Source organism: Orbicella faveolata, unplaced genomic scaffold (genome assembly GCF_042242905.1).
Source record: "Orbicella faveolata isolate gen_17 unplaced genomic scaffold, um_ofav_v1 contig_4, whole genome shotgun sequence".
Lineage (NCBI taxonomy): Eukaryota > Metazoa > Cnidaria > Anthozoa > Scleractinia > Merulinidae > Orbicella > Orbicella faveolata.
Genome location: NW_028301569.1, coordinates 7057693 through 7074419, shown reverse-complemented (window position 1 = coordinate 7074419; position 16727 = coordinate 7057693). Strand labels below are relative to the sequence as shown.

At 37.9% G+C, this 16727-nt stretch overlaps 1 protein-coding gene across 1 annotated transcript; it reads right to left on the bottom strand.

Annotated features, from left to right (window-relative positions):
- Nucleotides 1-68: 68 nt before the first annotated feature.
- LOC149101285 (large ribosomal subunit protein eL29-like) lies at nt 69-3592 on the bottom strand. The gene is made up of 4 exons (XM_089275889.1): nt 3484-3592; nt 3304-3369; nt 3136-3200; nt 69-187 (listed from the first exon to the last, which is right to left on the bottom strand). Exons 2-4 carry the CDS (start codon nt 3338-3340, stop codon nt 101-103), a joined length of 189 nt encoding a protein of 62 aa, XP_089132015.1. The 5' UTR covers nt 3341-3369; nt 3484-3592; the 3' UTR covers nt 69-100.
- Nucleotides 3593-16727: the final 13135 nt, after the last annotated feature.

Sequence of the window (16727 nt, the reverse complement as noted above, 5' to 3'; positions counted from 1 at the left end):
TAGTAGACCTTAGGTAATAGCTGACCCTGATCTAGAGGTCCAACCCAAAATAAAAATAACCATGCGAAGTTATTTACATTTTTATTGCACAAATAACATTTTAGGATTCCATTTTCACAGCCTTTCCACCGTGACCCTTGTTGTGCTTCTTAGAAAACCGCAAGTTCCTGAGGAATTTTGGGTCAACCTGAAAAAAAAAATCCCAACCAAACGGAGATAAGTAAACTATTCAGACGTTGATATATACAGTCATGTTTCAAGTCACATGTAATGAAGTATACATACTCTACCGCTACCTGTCACTAACACGTTTTCCATCTTCTTGGTTTTCTTGATTTCTCAGCCAATCAAAGATAATTACTTGTGATTTATCAACTTTCTAGTCCACCTTGGTTTCCAAATGGCACCACCACTGGTAACAAATGTCAGACTAAGATATTGCAAATAGATTACACTACATTTTCTAAGAGGCAGGGGTTTCATTAAAGGCTAGACACCGGACGGGTTGATTTTGCCCGCCTGGTTTGAGCATCTGGAGGAAAGTTTTTATATTAGAATTTCAGTTCACATAGTTTTGCCCACATGAGAAAACCAGTCACCCTCCTGCTGTAAACACTAACAAAACACCTGCAGAGGTGTAGGTTTCAATAACCTTCACCAATCCGATCTGAGCTGATACCAGTATATCTTTGTATGTTTTATTTTTGAAAATTTGGTTTTGCATATTTTTCTCAAAATTATTGTGATTATTTGATGTTCCGGGATGTCCTGGGATGTTTCAGAGTGTTCTTGGATGTTCTATGTTCCTGGTTTTATTGATGGCCTATACACACTTGTACAAAGCTAGAGAGACATATCACTTGTAATATTTATTATCGTAAACATTATCTACTATCTGTCATTAAGAATATTATCAGTTGTTACACCTCTCTTTATTTATTTATTTATTTATTTTTTGCACTATGTTTGTATCAATAAAATAAATGATAAAAAAAAAATTGATTGATATTTTCTGACTAAAATGAGCTCTATCCTCCATGGCAAGGAGAGTGCATAGTCAGCTCATGAAAAGAAGTTCCCCTGGAGCTTAAAATGTCCATATGTCTAAGCCCTATCACAAATACACAGAAAAATATGCACTTTTTTTTTGGCGATTTTTTTTTTTTTTTCTTTTCCATAGCTTCATTAAAGAAATTACTATGTCATTTGATTGTTAGATTCAAACAGCATTGTATTGTTCATGGTAAACATATGAATCAGTCAAGCTACTTGATACAGAAAACCAAGTTAACAGAACTCAAAGCTATAACCTTCTGCACATCAGTCTGGAATTACAGTACCACGTCTCAAAACATTTCTCCCTTACATAAGCTGCCTCTTTTTGTGTATCATTTGGTTTAAGCCAACAGAAACACATGATGTAAATAACAGACAGAAAATCAAATTTTAAGAGCCTATCAGGTTTGAAAACCCCATGTTCAGAGGTACAAAAATTTTTTTGGACTTTCTGCATAAACAAAATATTGTTTCAATGTGAGCAGCTTCTCAGTGGTTAGAGTAATCAACAGTTGGCTTAAAAAAAAAAAAACAGAAATTCTATCTGACATAAAGAAAGCACTCCTTGTGCTTTTTTGAAGTTCTATAATTTTCAGAGGACTGCAGTTATCATTTTTGTTTTTGACCATCTCAAAACAATTTGGTGGCCATTATACCATGAATTACTTTCAAGGTAAACTAAGGCAGTAATTCAAAGCTTCAATTTCCTAAAAACACATACAATACCATAATGATATTGTGAGTTTCAATCTTTGCAATCTTGTTCTTGATCTGCAGAAGTTCTTCCGAATGCTTTCCAGGATTTTATTTGTTACCATGTGTTTACTGAAACCGCAGCCATTTCATGATGAAATGCCACTAATTTTAGCTCTCAAAGTATCTTTTAGGGTGCACTTGGAGGAAAAAAAAGCTCTTATTTCTGTGTTTAAGCCCAATTTCTGCCAGCCTCTGGAATCCAGTCTACTAAAATGGGCTTCTTTCCTGAACAGAGGCTGGAAATCAAACCTGTTGAATCAGTTTCAAGTGGAATCTTTCAGGGGTCAAATAGAGCTTGAGACACCTCAGATTGGTCTCCTCGAGGGGTTTAAGATGGATTCCGCTCAGAGTTCGAGCAATAAGTGCAGAAATTATTTACCAAAATCTACTCATAGCACATTAACTTTTGGAAATTATACTACTTAAAACAACTCACTTTTAGTTCATTTCTCTAAGTGACCCTATGATTAAATTCTCGAGCATTCTCAAGAAAGTTAATGTCAAACCTCATAAGAATGCTTAAAGCGTGTGTTATTGTGTTTTCAACTGCGTGTGTTTTAATATTACTCAAATATGGATAACTTAGTTCAATATTCTCTGACAGGGTCAGCTTGAGAACTCAAGTCTCGATAAGTTCTTCTTAACTGTATTGAAAATATTACCATACCATGAGGATTTTTTTGGTAACTTAATTTTTGCCATTATTGCTTGAATGTTCTGCGGAAGTCATCTTAATCCATATTTTCTGGTGGGCATCCCCAACCTTTTTCATATGGGAGACCCCTGTCGGGGGATGACAATTGCTTAGTTTTATACATCAGAAGTTGAATGATTGATCTTAACCAAACTCAATGTAGGATTCAGTTTGGTGATTTGGAATATTATAGCTTTTTGTAAATTTGCAGACTTTAAGATCTTTTATGCAAACTCAATGATAATATCATGAATTTGCACAAAATTCAGACAAATACATCAAGCATGTCTAACTGCCTAAATGTTTTGACGAGTTTGATTAGCAGCAGTATACATGAAAAATAATGCGAACTGATCGATTGCAAGAGACGATCTTGGATAGATTACCACAGGGAATTTTGTGGAAACAGAAGTGTTGTCTACCAAGTTGAGGTGGTAACGCAACACATTACATGTAGGTCACAAATATATGCGTTACTGTTGAGCACTGCTACAACTGAATTTCAAATAAAACCTCCGTGATCAACCAGGTTATAGCAGCAATGGTTGGGCGAATACGGAAATAATGTAAGTGAAGAGAAAGTAACTGACTAATGCTAAAAGAACAGAAACACACCGTTGATAACTCACCCCTTTCAACGACGGGTAACGCTGCTTCTTCGGTTTCTTAATCCCATTCCTGTGCCATTTGTGGCCTAAATATTAAACACAATACATTAAAACAGGAGGAAAAAAATAATATCGTGTCTTCCACGTGTTTTCAATACAAAACGACAGCTATACAACTGAAATACAAACCTTGATTGTGGTTCGTATGATTCTTGGACTTCGCCATGTTAAGCTCTGAACAATCTCGCTAAAAACCTATAAATATCGTAGAAAATGGCATATTTCAACACTGCTATGACAATCCAAAGATTAATTCTCACAAATCAGACATCTTGAGAATCAGATGGCAAATGAGAGCAAAGATATTACCTTGATTGTCTCACGAACAACAAGGCAAATTTCTCAGAGAAGAGAAGAGAGGAAGAGAGAAGGACCACGCGGCCCCAGAGGCACCTGGGAAACTCGTTCCCAGTCTGTTTTCAACACAAAAATTACAACGTAAGAGGAGTATGGAAAGGAGAAAATATGGTATGTCAACTGAAAAATATGATGTTTAACGAGCGAAAAGTAGCTTTCACCTTGTAAGAACTGGAGAAAAAAAGGGTTCATTAGTTGATTGATATATGTATATTTTTAAAAATCAGGGCTCCTGTTCGGGTGCAATGTAATTGCAATTTGTTGATAAAATGTCCGTAGAGGTAACTTTGGACAGTGTGTCAGCTGAGCTACAAAAAGGAAGGTACCCACTTATATGTCGGAATCAGGGTTGTACGACATGCATAGGTGGTTAACGCGACTGTACTGTGAAATCACTTCCCCCCTCCCCACCCCCGAAAAGAAAAAAAAAATCAATTGTATTTTGACAAATTGGACCTGAATCTATTTATGCGTGATTCTAATTTGGTATCATACCCCCGGAAGGGGGTACTCCCCAAAGTTTCTGGTAGGCCATGGGGTGTACAGACTGAACCTTGAAATCTGTACCCTATTTCGGCAGACCAAAATCTGTGATTTTCCATATCCTATTTCGGCTAGCTCTAACATTTGACGACTGCAGCTAACCAGAAATGGCTTCCTTTTGGGTAAACATTTCAGAAGAGCTACAAATTTGCCAATTTTTGTTGGGAAAAAGTGAAAAAAAAAAAAAAGAGAGAAAAACATACCCTTTTTCAGACCAAAACCGCTCAAAAACCATACGGGTCACATAAAATTTCGAATTTTTGTTTTTAGCGGAATTTGAATTTCTATTACTGTAAGTTAAAAGTTCGTTTTCTCAAAAAGAGTTATTTTTGCTTTTGAAAAAAGATGATATTTTGAGAAGGATTTGTCCAATTGAGCTGAGGTTTTTAGGATTTGTTGTTCTGAGTAAGTTTTGTGTTTTAAGCTTGGAACTTTTCCATGCAGTGCATTTTGTCGAAGTTATTATTCTCTTGATTGAAATGTATGCTGGATTTTCTGTGTCAGATTTGACTGGTCACCATTTCATGTTTTTTTCACTTTTAAAAAATCTCTATGCTAAAAACAGCAACTTTTTCCTGCTTTTAAAAAAACTAAAAATTTTTCATTTTGATCAGTTCTTGTAGGAGTTATCTTTTCTCAAGTAAGCCCTGGCATTCCCCAACAGGTGGCAGATTCAATCAGCCGGTGTCAGGTTACAATACAGTTCTAGGGTACAAAGATATCTTTTTCATAATCTTTGGTCGTTTAGCTTTCTACAAAGTGAATGCTTTGTCATGGTTTTGAATTAAATCTTAGCCATGGAAAAAAGTTTGAAAAATGGTGTGTTTTCATGTGTACCCCCGCCTTAAGCAAGGCTGGCATGGGAATACCCCATCGGCTATCGGGCGGTGAGATACAACCTTAACTGAGCCACTCCATGAAAGGCCGGTTCCTTGTGCCGTAGCTTGATCCTCAAATTTGATGATGACAAACTTCTTTTATCAGTGACTGAAAAATTAGGAACAAGGATTTGGTTAGCCTGGGTGTTCAGATGTGTATAGTAGTTGGTGTGACGTGATTCCAAGTTCTCGCGCGAGTCAGGGCTTCGGTGGCGGAGCTCACTCACTCCACTCCTCTAAATCTGAAAGCCTGAAACTTAAATAAGCACTAGTGCGCGAAATCACTAGTTATATTTAATTATTAATTAAAGGCGGGTGTAAACAAAAAAATTGATCAAAAAGGACATTTTTTTTTCTCTTGGAGCCATCTGTGACTGTATCATTGAGGGTTCTTTAAACAGGTGTTTGAAGGTCTAGTTTGTAAGTTTTATGCCACTTCGAGCTCTTTAAGCCGTGCGGTTAAAATAAACAACTGCATACACAACTACATACACTGTATGCAATGTACACAGGCAGCGTCCACACTGCGTCGAAGGAATTTGAAAACGCAGCTTTATTTCTACGTTTAGGCCTACCGTCCACACTAATCCGTCACAAAAACGGGGCTTTTCAGAGACGCTCTTCAAACCGGAGAAATTTGAAAACGCCAGCTTTGCGTTTTCGTGTGGACGGAAAACATTTTGAAAACGGGGCTTTTCGGAAACGATGGCGTGATTTCCCTGACCGAGTCAAACACAAATCCAAAATGACCGGTGTTTGTTGTGTTTTTGAATTCATTCGGCGTAGTGTGGACGAAAAATATTTGATGTGTCTTCAGAGTAAAACTTCCGTTTTCAAATCCTCCGGCGTAGCCAGTGGACGGGGCCCGAAACTCGCGCGCGAAATCCCATGCCACTAATTATATATTTATACATCATTCTGGTCTAGGAAGTAATCACAATGACGTGTCAGAACATGTATATAGGTTCACCATCGTTATAGATTATAGTTTTCCCTCCTTTTAACGCTTGGACTTCTTCCAACGTGGCAAACACCATGGGACACGTAAACTAAACAAAGACGGTAAAATTTATGAGTGCGCTCAGAAAGGAGCTTGCCAAGCCAACCCAAAACACACACAGGAAAAACGATTACAAACCACAAATGTGCGTCCTCTGTACGTAGCAGAAATTTTAATCCTCTGACCATTAGCTTTCAGCACTGTGTTGTGTTTGTAAAAGAGCTTGTAGGATCGTATCAGAGTAAACAGGGGTAAACCACAGACAGAAAATGAGGTTTGCCCACCAACATGAAACATGACTTGGTTAGAACGCGTTAAATGGAGCTATAATCCTCCCTTACAAAAAGGAAAGACATTAGTTATTCAATCATATTGGTGCCGGCAAGGGTTCAGACAGCTTTACTAATGAAAACAAAAGGATGAAATCACAAATAGAATGGATAAGTTTCTCGCCTCAACACCGACAAATTCAAAGCAACAACACAGTGCTAGTAGGGGTTAATCGTGATCGAAAGAGAAGCAATACCTACTCCGGCCCTATCTAAAGAATTCTTTTTTCGAGAATACGTGTGTCACTGACTGAAAAATTATCTTTTCAAAAACGATACAGTTGTTACAATCGACTAGTACACCGAAATGGATTTTGACCGCAAATAGAGACAATTTCCGCCGGTTAGTTTGATCAAGTCTTCCACAAATAACATATACGTGATCTACTTCTTTTTAATCATTTCCGGGGATGTATTCTAGAAATCTCGGCTAATAATAGACAGTTAATAAAGAAACAGAAAGAAAACCATATTCATACTTGTTAGTTTTAGTTTTGATCTTATATTACCAAGTAGTAAAACCCAGTTTATGAAATTAAGCGATTGGTTATGTGAAGGAGCTACATCAAAAGTTTGCCTGAATTTTTCAAGTTCGTCGTTTGTAATCCGCGTTAATCTTCTCCATCCTTAACCATCCTTGTTCCTTTATGGTTTGTTATAATAACTCTTTGGTGTTTTCTATCTCAGTAAACTACTATTTTCAGATTTCCTTCAACGTATATGTTAACTGAAGAAGTTGTACGTGGCCAAGTAACTCAAAATAACGTGACTGAACTCATTTAAGTGCCCGATTAGCACACCTAAAACCACAAATGGTTACTAAAAGGTTTTAACCACAAAAAAGCAAACGTGACGTTTAGTAACCAGCCCCTTTAACCATCTTTTTTCCCGTTCGTCTTTTGTCCGCGTTCAAAGGGCGAGAAGGAAGAAGATGCTGGAAACAAGATTAATTAATACTTTTTCCTTGTTCTAACCATATACTGTGCTCAACGGAAATTCGTATATGTCATAATATAGAATTGAAACCCCTGCTATTTTAGCCCCAACAAAACTTAAAAAGTTAAACCTGAAGGTCTTAAGGGCTTTGGCGTAGCGTAAATCTTCAACTAAACAAAAGCCCAGTGTACACAAAGTAAAGCTAAGTGAAGGAATGATCGATACTGGCAGATGTATCCAAGTTATTTGTATTTAACCGGCTGCAACGCAGCGAAACTTGATTTTCACCAGTATAGTGCCTTTTGCGATACCGGTGCAGTGCTCTGAATTATGATTAAAGTCCCCAAACAACCTACTTTGGTTGCAGGCCAATTGTGAATACTTCCTTTTCTCGAAATACTAAATTTAGAAATAAAACAAAAAGAAACTAAATATAAAGTTTCAGTGAAACCAGAAGACTGTGGACCTGATATAGGAACACTTTAACTAGTCTATAAATTTTAAATGCGTAGGCAAATTGAAGCAACCACTCCATCTGTAATTAACTACATCTGTAATTATCACACAGCACGCTGTGTGGTAAACAACAAAAATTCCATGAAAGGAAGGTAGATATTTAGTTTATCAACCCGTTGATCATGACTCCCAGTATTAAGTGTTTGGGTTGGGCGTGGAAGCACGACGCTATGGCGGTGTGAGTACCCGGTTTTCGAAACCGCTATTTCACAATGACCGCACGTACTGACAGGATGTTTCTAGATCTGTTTTTTGGGCTGACCGCTATATGGTATGTATCAAGATTTAACATCGAGGCTGTCTTGAATGCTAACGCCTGAGAGATCAACTGTGCGTCCTGAATGTGGTCTCGTGGATTTCCACAACACAAAGCTGTGTCCACTAAAGAACTTACACCATATAATACTCTGCTTTTACATTAGAATTAAGATTCTAAGATATGATAAAGGAAACTATGTTGTGATTTTGCACATCAAAGTTGTCGTTTATTTTTCTCTGATCGATTCAGCCAAACAGCGTTGCTTCTAACAGGAAACATGCAGAAGGAAAGTGTATGGAAAACCGGCTACGTGACCTATTTAGTTAACTTGTTTAAAAGACATGAAAAGAGCTTAATTAACGAACAGCTTAATGAACATTTAAAAACAAAAGCTAACACTGCAGAAAGTTTTGTAGGGGAGTGATTTTCCGTTTTAGATATCCTGTGGTTTGGCAGACAAGCAAATAGAAGATCTAGAGTATTTACTGGCATGCATGCTTTACAGTCACGTATATACAACTTACGTGTCCGCCGTCATGCAAATTTGAGGGAACGCATGAAAACGTGATCATAAGTTCACGCTTCGTGCTCATTGTTTACAAACATTATAGCTTCTCTTTCAAAGCGAAGAAAGGAGCTTATTACCAATGAAAATATTTGCTTAACACAAATTTTTAGACTTTGAACAAAGCATTTCAAGGTGGTATACACACACAAAAAAAAATCAGTTTTGAGGGACTGCCTGAAAACATGCCACGAGCTCTTTGTTTACAAACGCTGAAGCTTGTTTCTCTTTCAAAAGAACAAAGGAGTTTACTTCCAATGAAAATTTATGAAAATGAAAAACAAAAAATTTCTAGACTTTGAACACAGTGTGACAAGGTGACACAGAAACACTCCGGCAATGTTCAGAATTGAAGAAGAAACGTCTCTTTGAAAATTTTTAAGTCGTGTGAAAAGCTGTTTTTAGGTTTCCGTTTTGATATGCCTTCCACGTATTTCTGGCTGAGCAAATTAACTGACTAGTTTCATTCACTGGTAATACTAATATTTCTTGCTTTCCAAAAGGCGGATTTTCTGTCCCTTGAGAACGATGAATGACGAATGGATTTTTCACCATGTTTTCCATCCAGACGAAAACGAAAAGCCGACGTTATCAAATATTCCCTCGATTTGAAAAACGTTTTCGAAAAGCTTCGTTTTCGTGACAGATTAGTGTAGACAGTTGGCCTAACCGCAGAAGTGAAGCTGCGTTTTCAAACTCCCCCGGCATCGTATGGACGGGGCCTCACTAATTCTGCATGCCGTTCGTCTTCTGCTGACTGGCTGCCTGCGTTTTATGCATTTCTTCTGAGGCTTACGTGCCAAGCCAATTCGCGCGTTTGCGTGTGCAGAGAGCATACTCTTATGGCCGAAAATGAAGAGCAAACAATCTTTCAGGTTTGTAATTTCCGTGTGTTCAAAACAAAAGGGGCAAAAAATCCGTTACCGGAAACTCATCTCAAGTCTTGCCTTTCCCGTCATACACGTGAGTGACGGATGAAGACCCCCATGATGATAAATTACCGTCAGGAGTGGAGAGGGGGAAATCAAACAATCAAGTCAAAGCCTGACTGACAATCAAAATGTAACTACTTCATATTGAAATATCATTAACTTTGCAATTTGGTAACTGAGGAGGGTCGAGAAGCAATGAAAATATCAAGGGAATAATCTGTCGGAGAGTGAAAGCACTGTAACATTCGAAGAAATGTCTGACACGGTGTATTTCGGTGTTATAGCAATTTAATTTGCCTGTTTTGTTGTATAGAATTTTCAGCTTTTTGAACGAAGACATCTTGAAATTTCCCGCCATTTACGTACACGCAGAATGCGTGGCTGTCCGCTCCAATTGGTCAATTTAAACTTGCATGGCACGGGACGAAGACCGCCTGTTTTGTTATGTAATAAATGTAATATGATAAATGAAAGATTAAGAAATTGTATCGTCACATATTCGGTCCTTTTTGATTATTATTTGTGGGCAGAAAATTTGTTTCAAGGCTGATATCAAGGCATCAAAAGGATATCTCTTGTCAGTTTTAATAGGTGTGTGCGTTCGATATTGACTGTTTACTAGTAAGGAAGTTTAAAAGTTATTAGACCCTTGGGATAATTATAAAGCGCCGCAGAAATTTGAAAACGGCGTTTTCACTCTGAAAATGCATCAAATGTTTTCCGTCCATACTGCGCCGGGGAAATTTGAAAACGCAGCAATCGATCACCGATCATTTTGAATTTGTGTTAGAGGAAAACTCTGGCTGGTAAATCTTATGTTTATCGTGATGTAATCGTTTTCGAAAAGCTCCGGTTTTAAAATATTTTTCGTCCACACTGGAACGTAAAGCTGGCGTTTTCAAATTCCTCCGATTTGAAGAGCGTTTTCCAAAAGCCCCATTTTCCATTTTCGCGAGGGATTGACATGGATGGTAGGCCTAACCGAAGAAATAAAGCTGCGTTTTCAAATTTTTCCAAGGTTATGTGAACGGGCCTCTCTGAAAGACACCGTGAGGTTTTACAAACAAGTTTTTTAGAGAAAAATGGGGGTTTGAGTTGTTTACAAACCTTATTTCCTTTGTAATACAAATGGATTGATTTCAGAAATTTCTACGGGAACTTGTGTGACAAAATGAGCTTACATGTAATTAACTAAGTTACAAAAGAAAGCTTTGTTTTCCTTTCTGCTTATTAGCTTATGTAACTTTCCTCGATGATATCTAGCGATCTGGCTTGGCAACGAATTATAAATTGCATGACTCCTTCTGTTACACAATCCGATGGTATTGTTTTCACAGCCATTAGATTAAGAACCGGAAAACGATGGTATTTCCTGCAGTCGAATCTTCAGTATTGCTAAATACAGACTGTGAAAAAACATAGCAAACGTAATATGCCAGAACGTGATGTTGTTCCTGTAGATAAAGGTTGAGATTATCGACTACTTTCTTTAAGTTCCCTTTCCGGTTGCGGTGGTAAGTCTCAACAAAGTTATTAAAAGAATGTCTTCATAAAATTGAGATGGAAAAACAAGACTGACTATTGACGGTGAGCGCCCAGGGCTGAAAGAACATCATGATATTAGAACTTACACAAACACACACAAAAAAAGTACAAAAGCAGAAATGTTGAATGCTATCACCTTAGTATTGCTTAAAGTTCCTTAACCAACGTTTGAGTCTGGGCAAGTTCACTAGCGATGAAAAAGAGAACAATTTCAGTCAACACCACAATCGGTACGGGTTTAAACCGGTTTTACACAGCCGTGCGAGTCGTGCGAGACAGTGAGCGATTGAAAGCTACAGTACGTTGGGCGCCGTGTTCAAAGCCTCAATGTAATAGAACTTTAGAAAAACAGAGGAACCCTTAGGCCTAAGAAATGATACTTCCCCACTGATTGTCACACATTTCCGTTGTAAAATGTTCAAGGCTTATTAGAATAAAACATGAATCTTTTCTTACGTAGCCCATAGTTTGGCTAAGACATGATATCTTCCTTAGTGTCAAACATTTTCGTTAATTAGGATTAAATGTTCAAGACTACCTTGCCTTAGAAAAAAAATATGAACCCTTTGACTTGACCTGTCGTCTGGCTAAGAAATATAACTTTCCCTACTGACTGTCACACATTTTCGTTGTAAATTAAAAATGTTCCGAATATAGAGGTAACCAATACGAAAGGATCAAGTTAAGCTTGATATTCGTCGCTTTTGATTTGTCTTTTTCACGCGATATTCCTGTCAAACTGGTCAGCGCTTGGCAATGTACATGAATTGGTGTTGTATGAAATTGAAGGGATGCAGAGAAGTCTTATGGAGGGAAAGAAACGAGCAAATTTAATAACAGCAAGTAACTCAAGGATAGAACTAGGAACTGACAAACTGTGCGTTCAATTTGAAATATAGGATGACTTAATGGGAATAATAGTTCACTGACCAGAAAAAACTCAGTGTTCAACGAATTAGAGTTTTTTATTATTGTAATTATCATTTTTACAGAATTCATTCTAGTTTGTTTAGCCTGTTCGCTGGTAACTTTAAGTTTATGATGCAGAAGCTGACTATAATCTTTGGGACACTAAATTAAATAGCGGCTTTGCTGGGTCCTCTTGCTTACTGCCGCTGCTTTTCAATCACGGGGCTTGCCTTACCTTATTTCATTCACTATTAATTCGAGACACCTGGAAAGGAAATTGGTATCAAGTAGACAGAAGTTATTCGCAATATCAAAGTTCAAAGGTTTCAATCTTTAACAACTCTATATATACCATGAAAAAAAAATAAGAGCATTACGACATCTGACGACCTCAGGCAGAGAACACAAGATGGCGCCGAATATTTTATGACGTGTCGAGGAAACTAACATCATGACACTTATCTAATCACGATCAGCGATTAAATTCAGCCAAAATGTTACTTCCTTCAAACACTGCAAGTCTGAATCGCGCCAGATTTATATTGGAAAGCTTCCGGTAATAAAACCACGGGACCTGAAGTCACGAAAATCACAAGACCTTATTTTTTCATGTAAACTTTAGCAGCTCACGATAGGTGAAAATATTACTAGAGGTCAAAAATGTGGTTACTTTTAACCGCCTCATCCTCAAAACCGTATATTTAAGATTTTGTGTTTTCATAAAATTACCTGTTTTTCAGGTTCAACACAAGTTTGTTGTCCATATCAAATAACGGGGGTAGTGGAGTGGAGTAACTCTCCGAGTTATGACCACACGGCATGACGGCTTAAGCGGCTAAACGATCAAATATTTTTGTGTTGGATAAATACGTGCAATCATTTAGCCGCCCCTAACTCAAACTTTGTCATTCAAAACAACAGCGTTTCATCGTTTACCCGTTCATTCAACTTGTTTGGTAAAATAAACAGAAACGGATAGTGCATTAAGGTTGAGAATCTCAGGCAGTTTTGATAACTTTTAGAATATTTATTTTCACAGTTTTAAGCTAAGGAACTTCTTCAAATAAGTCGCAAGTAAACAGGAACTGACTGTTAAAAACTGAACAGGCTAATTTCCATATACTAATAACAGAGGCTTTGGATAAAAAAATAAGAATAGAAATTAGCAATAATAATTTTGAGTGACGTTTAGGTGACTCGTTCATCATTTTTAAATTCTTGAAAGAAACCTTAACTGAACACCCAATCTCACTCAATCAAAGCAAAACTATTTAGTACTTATATCAACGCTCTCTACATTCCACATTGTAGAGTTTTTAATTACATGCAGCGAGGCTTTCCGCACGCATTCTTAGTATATAAAGAAGATATAAAGAAGTCATAGGAATCTGACTTTTAGTTTTAAGAATTTGAAAATGATGAACGAATCATCGAAACGTCATTCATTTTCGCTAACTTTTAATTCTTAATTTCCATATATTGTATTAAAATTCTAAATTGGCTTCGAGGCTTAGTGGGAATAAAAAGAAATTAATTATCCATCCCTGAACCTCGATGTGATTCGTTTTAGTGGTTTTTTTTTTTACCCTCAGCCTCGGAAGCAAATTAGAATTTTGATATATGAAACTAGCTTATTGACAAGACAGTTGAACTTTTTTCGTACAACGTACGTGCCTCTTGTTCAACCAGTATCGCATATCAACATCATTTTTGTCGATTTTGCCAAGTGCCTTGAGATTGGGCTGCAGTGTAAAGCTCGGTTCACTTCTTACGAAGGGTAAAAAAAAAAATTAATTGATATTGAGCGACGTCTATATAATATGTGTGAAATATAGTATATGTTAAGGGTGTTATTCTAAAAAACTTCTGAAAAGAAACTACGATGAAAAACATCTCAGCAATTGTTTTGGTAACAATCTCGAATAAAAATAAAAATTCCCATGAAATTTCTTGTCGTGTACAAGTACTGGGTTTTGTAACCACGTCAAAGTTCTTAAACAAGATGGCGGCGTGATTTTGTCTGAGGGGTTGCTAAGCAACGTGTCTCAGCGGCGCATGAATAGAATGTGCAGAGAGGACTAAGTCCGAAGCCAGACCTCTGACAAACCGTTGCCTTGGCATCCTCGTTCACTTTTTAAAAGGGAAAATGATTCGTGATTTTTTTTGACATCGAATGTAAGATAGCCCTTCATTTAATCGACATTTAAGTCATTTTCAACGCTTTCTGTGTGTAGCACGACGCATCGAGAAAATTAATTAACTCATAAATCCGCCATTGGATGTCTCGAATCATTCTGCTAAAAATAGACTTGACTGACGTTCCTCTAAAATTAAAAGATAAGGTTTTGTAATGATCTTATAGGGTTCAGCACGTAAGGAATTTTGCCTTCTACAGTGACAAATGCAATTGATCTTGGACAGAGTATATGATTAATTAGTTTAAAAAGTCACAAAATGCTTGAAAACATAAACGAGATCGGAAACAAATGAATTTGCTAGTTGAAAAAATACTGCTGATTAGACTGCTTAGGTCATATTATCTAACCTTTAATGTCATTAATTCAAGTAATCACTGAAGCGTTCAAATAAAGATCGTTTGTTCAAAGATAAGATTTGTTTGTGTAGGATCGGATTTGTTTACCTCAGTGAGGCGTGAAATGAAATCACAACTGCCGATGGACTGCTGATTTCACTCAAAACTACAAATGAAAAGATCGCTTACATTAGGCTACACAAAAGCTATGTATGCTATGTCTGCTATTGTTGGGTGAACAAAGTTATCAGAAAACTTCATGGAAGGACTGAAAAGTTGACCCAACTAGTTCTGTGCGCTCGATTGCGCTTATTAAATCTGCTTAGTTAAGCACTTTCGCTTCGTCCCTGCTTTTTTTTTTGTTTTTTTCTTGTTTTGTTTTTTGACCCCTTAAATCAAAATTGTAATCTCCTGTTGGGAAGATGAAATCCGGGGATGAAGTATGTATCACTATTTCCTACGTGAATTTCAAATATTTACAGCCTCATCACCTTTAGCTGTTTGCGTTTTGGCGAGATACAAAGTCCAGTTATGTCGGGATAATTACTGCTTCGGCGAAGAGCGGAAAATTTTCTTATCACGAGTTGTTGCGACACACTCTGGCGTTGTCATTCTAAACACAGGACTGACGCCGTAGAGCCAACGACATAACTGACAGTGATATTATTCACTCCCATCAACGCGATGCTAAATACGCGGAACGGGCTTTCTTGCGCGGGCGGTAGGGAGTGGGCAAGGGAATGGGGGAGGTAACTGATAAGCAATTTGGTCACGAGAATCAGTCTTCTGTCCCGGCCAGCGCCTAAGTCTAGATGAGGCTACGTTGTAGCCAAGGCGACCAACGTTTTCTGCGAAGGCTAGCACTCACAGTTTATCATTCTTTTGTGTATTTAAGTCACATTTTCCATCTTCGAATCCACTACACCACAATCTCAATCTAACGGAAGTCAATGGAAGGCAGAGAGGAACACTCTACAAAAAGCCGAATTTTTCCGGTTAAACGGCTTTGGCTATTTTTCCGTTATATCTCACAGCTGAAAATACAGAAACACAGACACTTAAAATTACTTTAACTTGGAGATTTAAAGTCTACTCGTTACTTTACATAAAAGGATAGCTTCTATAAGTCTTATTCGCGTTCCCTGCTTGCTCACCTCCCCTCTCTCCTAGTTTGAAAACACACAAACTGCGACCCCCGGAAACCCAGACACCCACGCCTATCGACGTATCCATCTCTCTCAGCTCTATGCAAGGAACGCAGAAACTGCTTCGTCAAGGTCTTATGACTGAAGATTACCGGTCTTTGTTTTCCGGTGGGTGGGAGCACAGTTTAGCTTCGTCGCAAATTTCATAAAACGGAGTTTGATCTTCGCGCGACCGTGTGGGTCTTGCTTGAAAAATGATCGCGCGCTGAGAATGAATTATTAATTATTAAAGCGATCTACAAAGTTTGCCCAGTCGACATCCGTTCTGTATTACATCAAATGCGAGAGAGGTTTGAAAATAAACTTTCTCGTTGGAGCGTTGAGAAGGTCATTTCCGCCGGTGTCCTGCCACAGTTGTCTGGTGATCTTTTCAAAAACACAGAGATAACCTTGTAGGATTATAACCTTGTCGATTAAATGAGCAATATTTCAAAGTGGATCAATCGGACACCACATAAATGACCAACGCTATCTCGATATCTCGCTTAATTAAGCCCGATCCACACATTATCGCTCTGCCTTGCCTCGCGGTTTCACGCATGCGTAGCCGCAATAACAAAAATAGCCGGAAAATACTGATGGCGCCAGCAAGTCTATAACTCCGGAAACCGTGCTGTTGACTTCCCGGCCCGAGCGCGTGAGGCAAAATACCGCAACGGCAGGCCGGATCTCGCTTATTTAAATTCTGCCTTTCTGTTTACTCAACGACTTTCCCATTCAAGCTTCTTGCTTCCACTGATCTTTTAAAAAGTGGGATTAACAACGATGCCCCAAGCAATGCTCAGTAATAAAAAGGTTTTTGCTTGAATTGAAAACTGAACACAGTTTATCCGTTTCACAGTGTCTATACTTCCAGTGGTCAACTTCAAAACCTTCGTTGAAGCGTTTAAGGTCGTTCACTTTATCCTAATTACTTTTTTTCGCATTCTAAGGAGAGGTTTCATTCGTTCACAAGCCAACAAACTTCGAATCAACATTCAAGTAACAGTACTCCGGAAGTGCGTGTCGAGTCGTTCTTGAATTTCACTAGCTCTTCCAAGTATCAA

Excerpts from the sequence above, each read along its gene's own strand:
- LOC149101285 (XM_089275889.1), bottom strand. The coding sequence starts at position 3,340 with ATGGCGAAGTCCAAGAATCATACGAACCACAATCAAG. Across the intron at positions 3,201-3,303 it reads TCATACGAACCACAATCAAG|GCCACAAATGGCACAGGAAT; the intron begins GTTTGTATTTCA and ends TTTAATATTTAG. Across the intron at positions 188-3,135 it reads GTTACCCGTCGTTGAAAGGG|GTTGACCCAAAATTCCTCAG; the intron begins GTGAGTTATCAA and ends TTTTTTTTTCAG.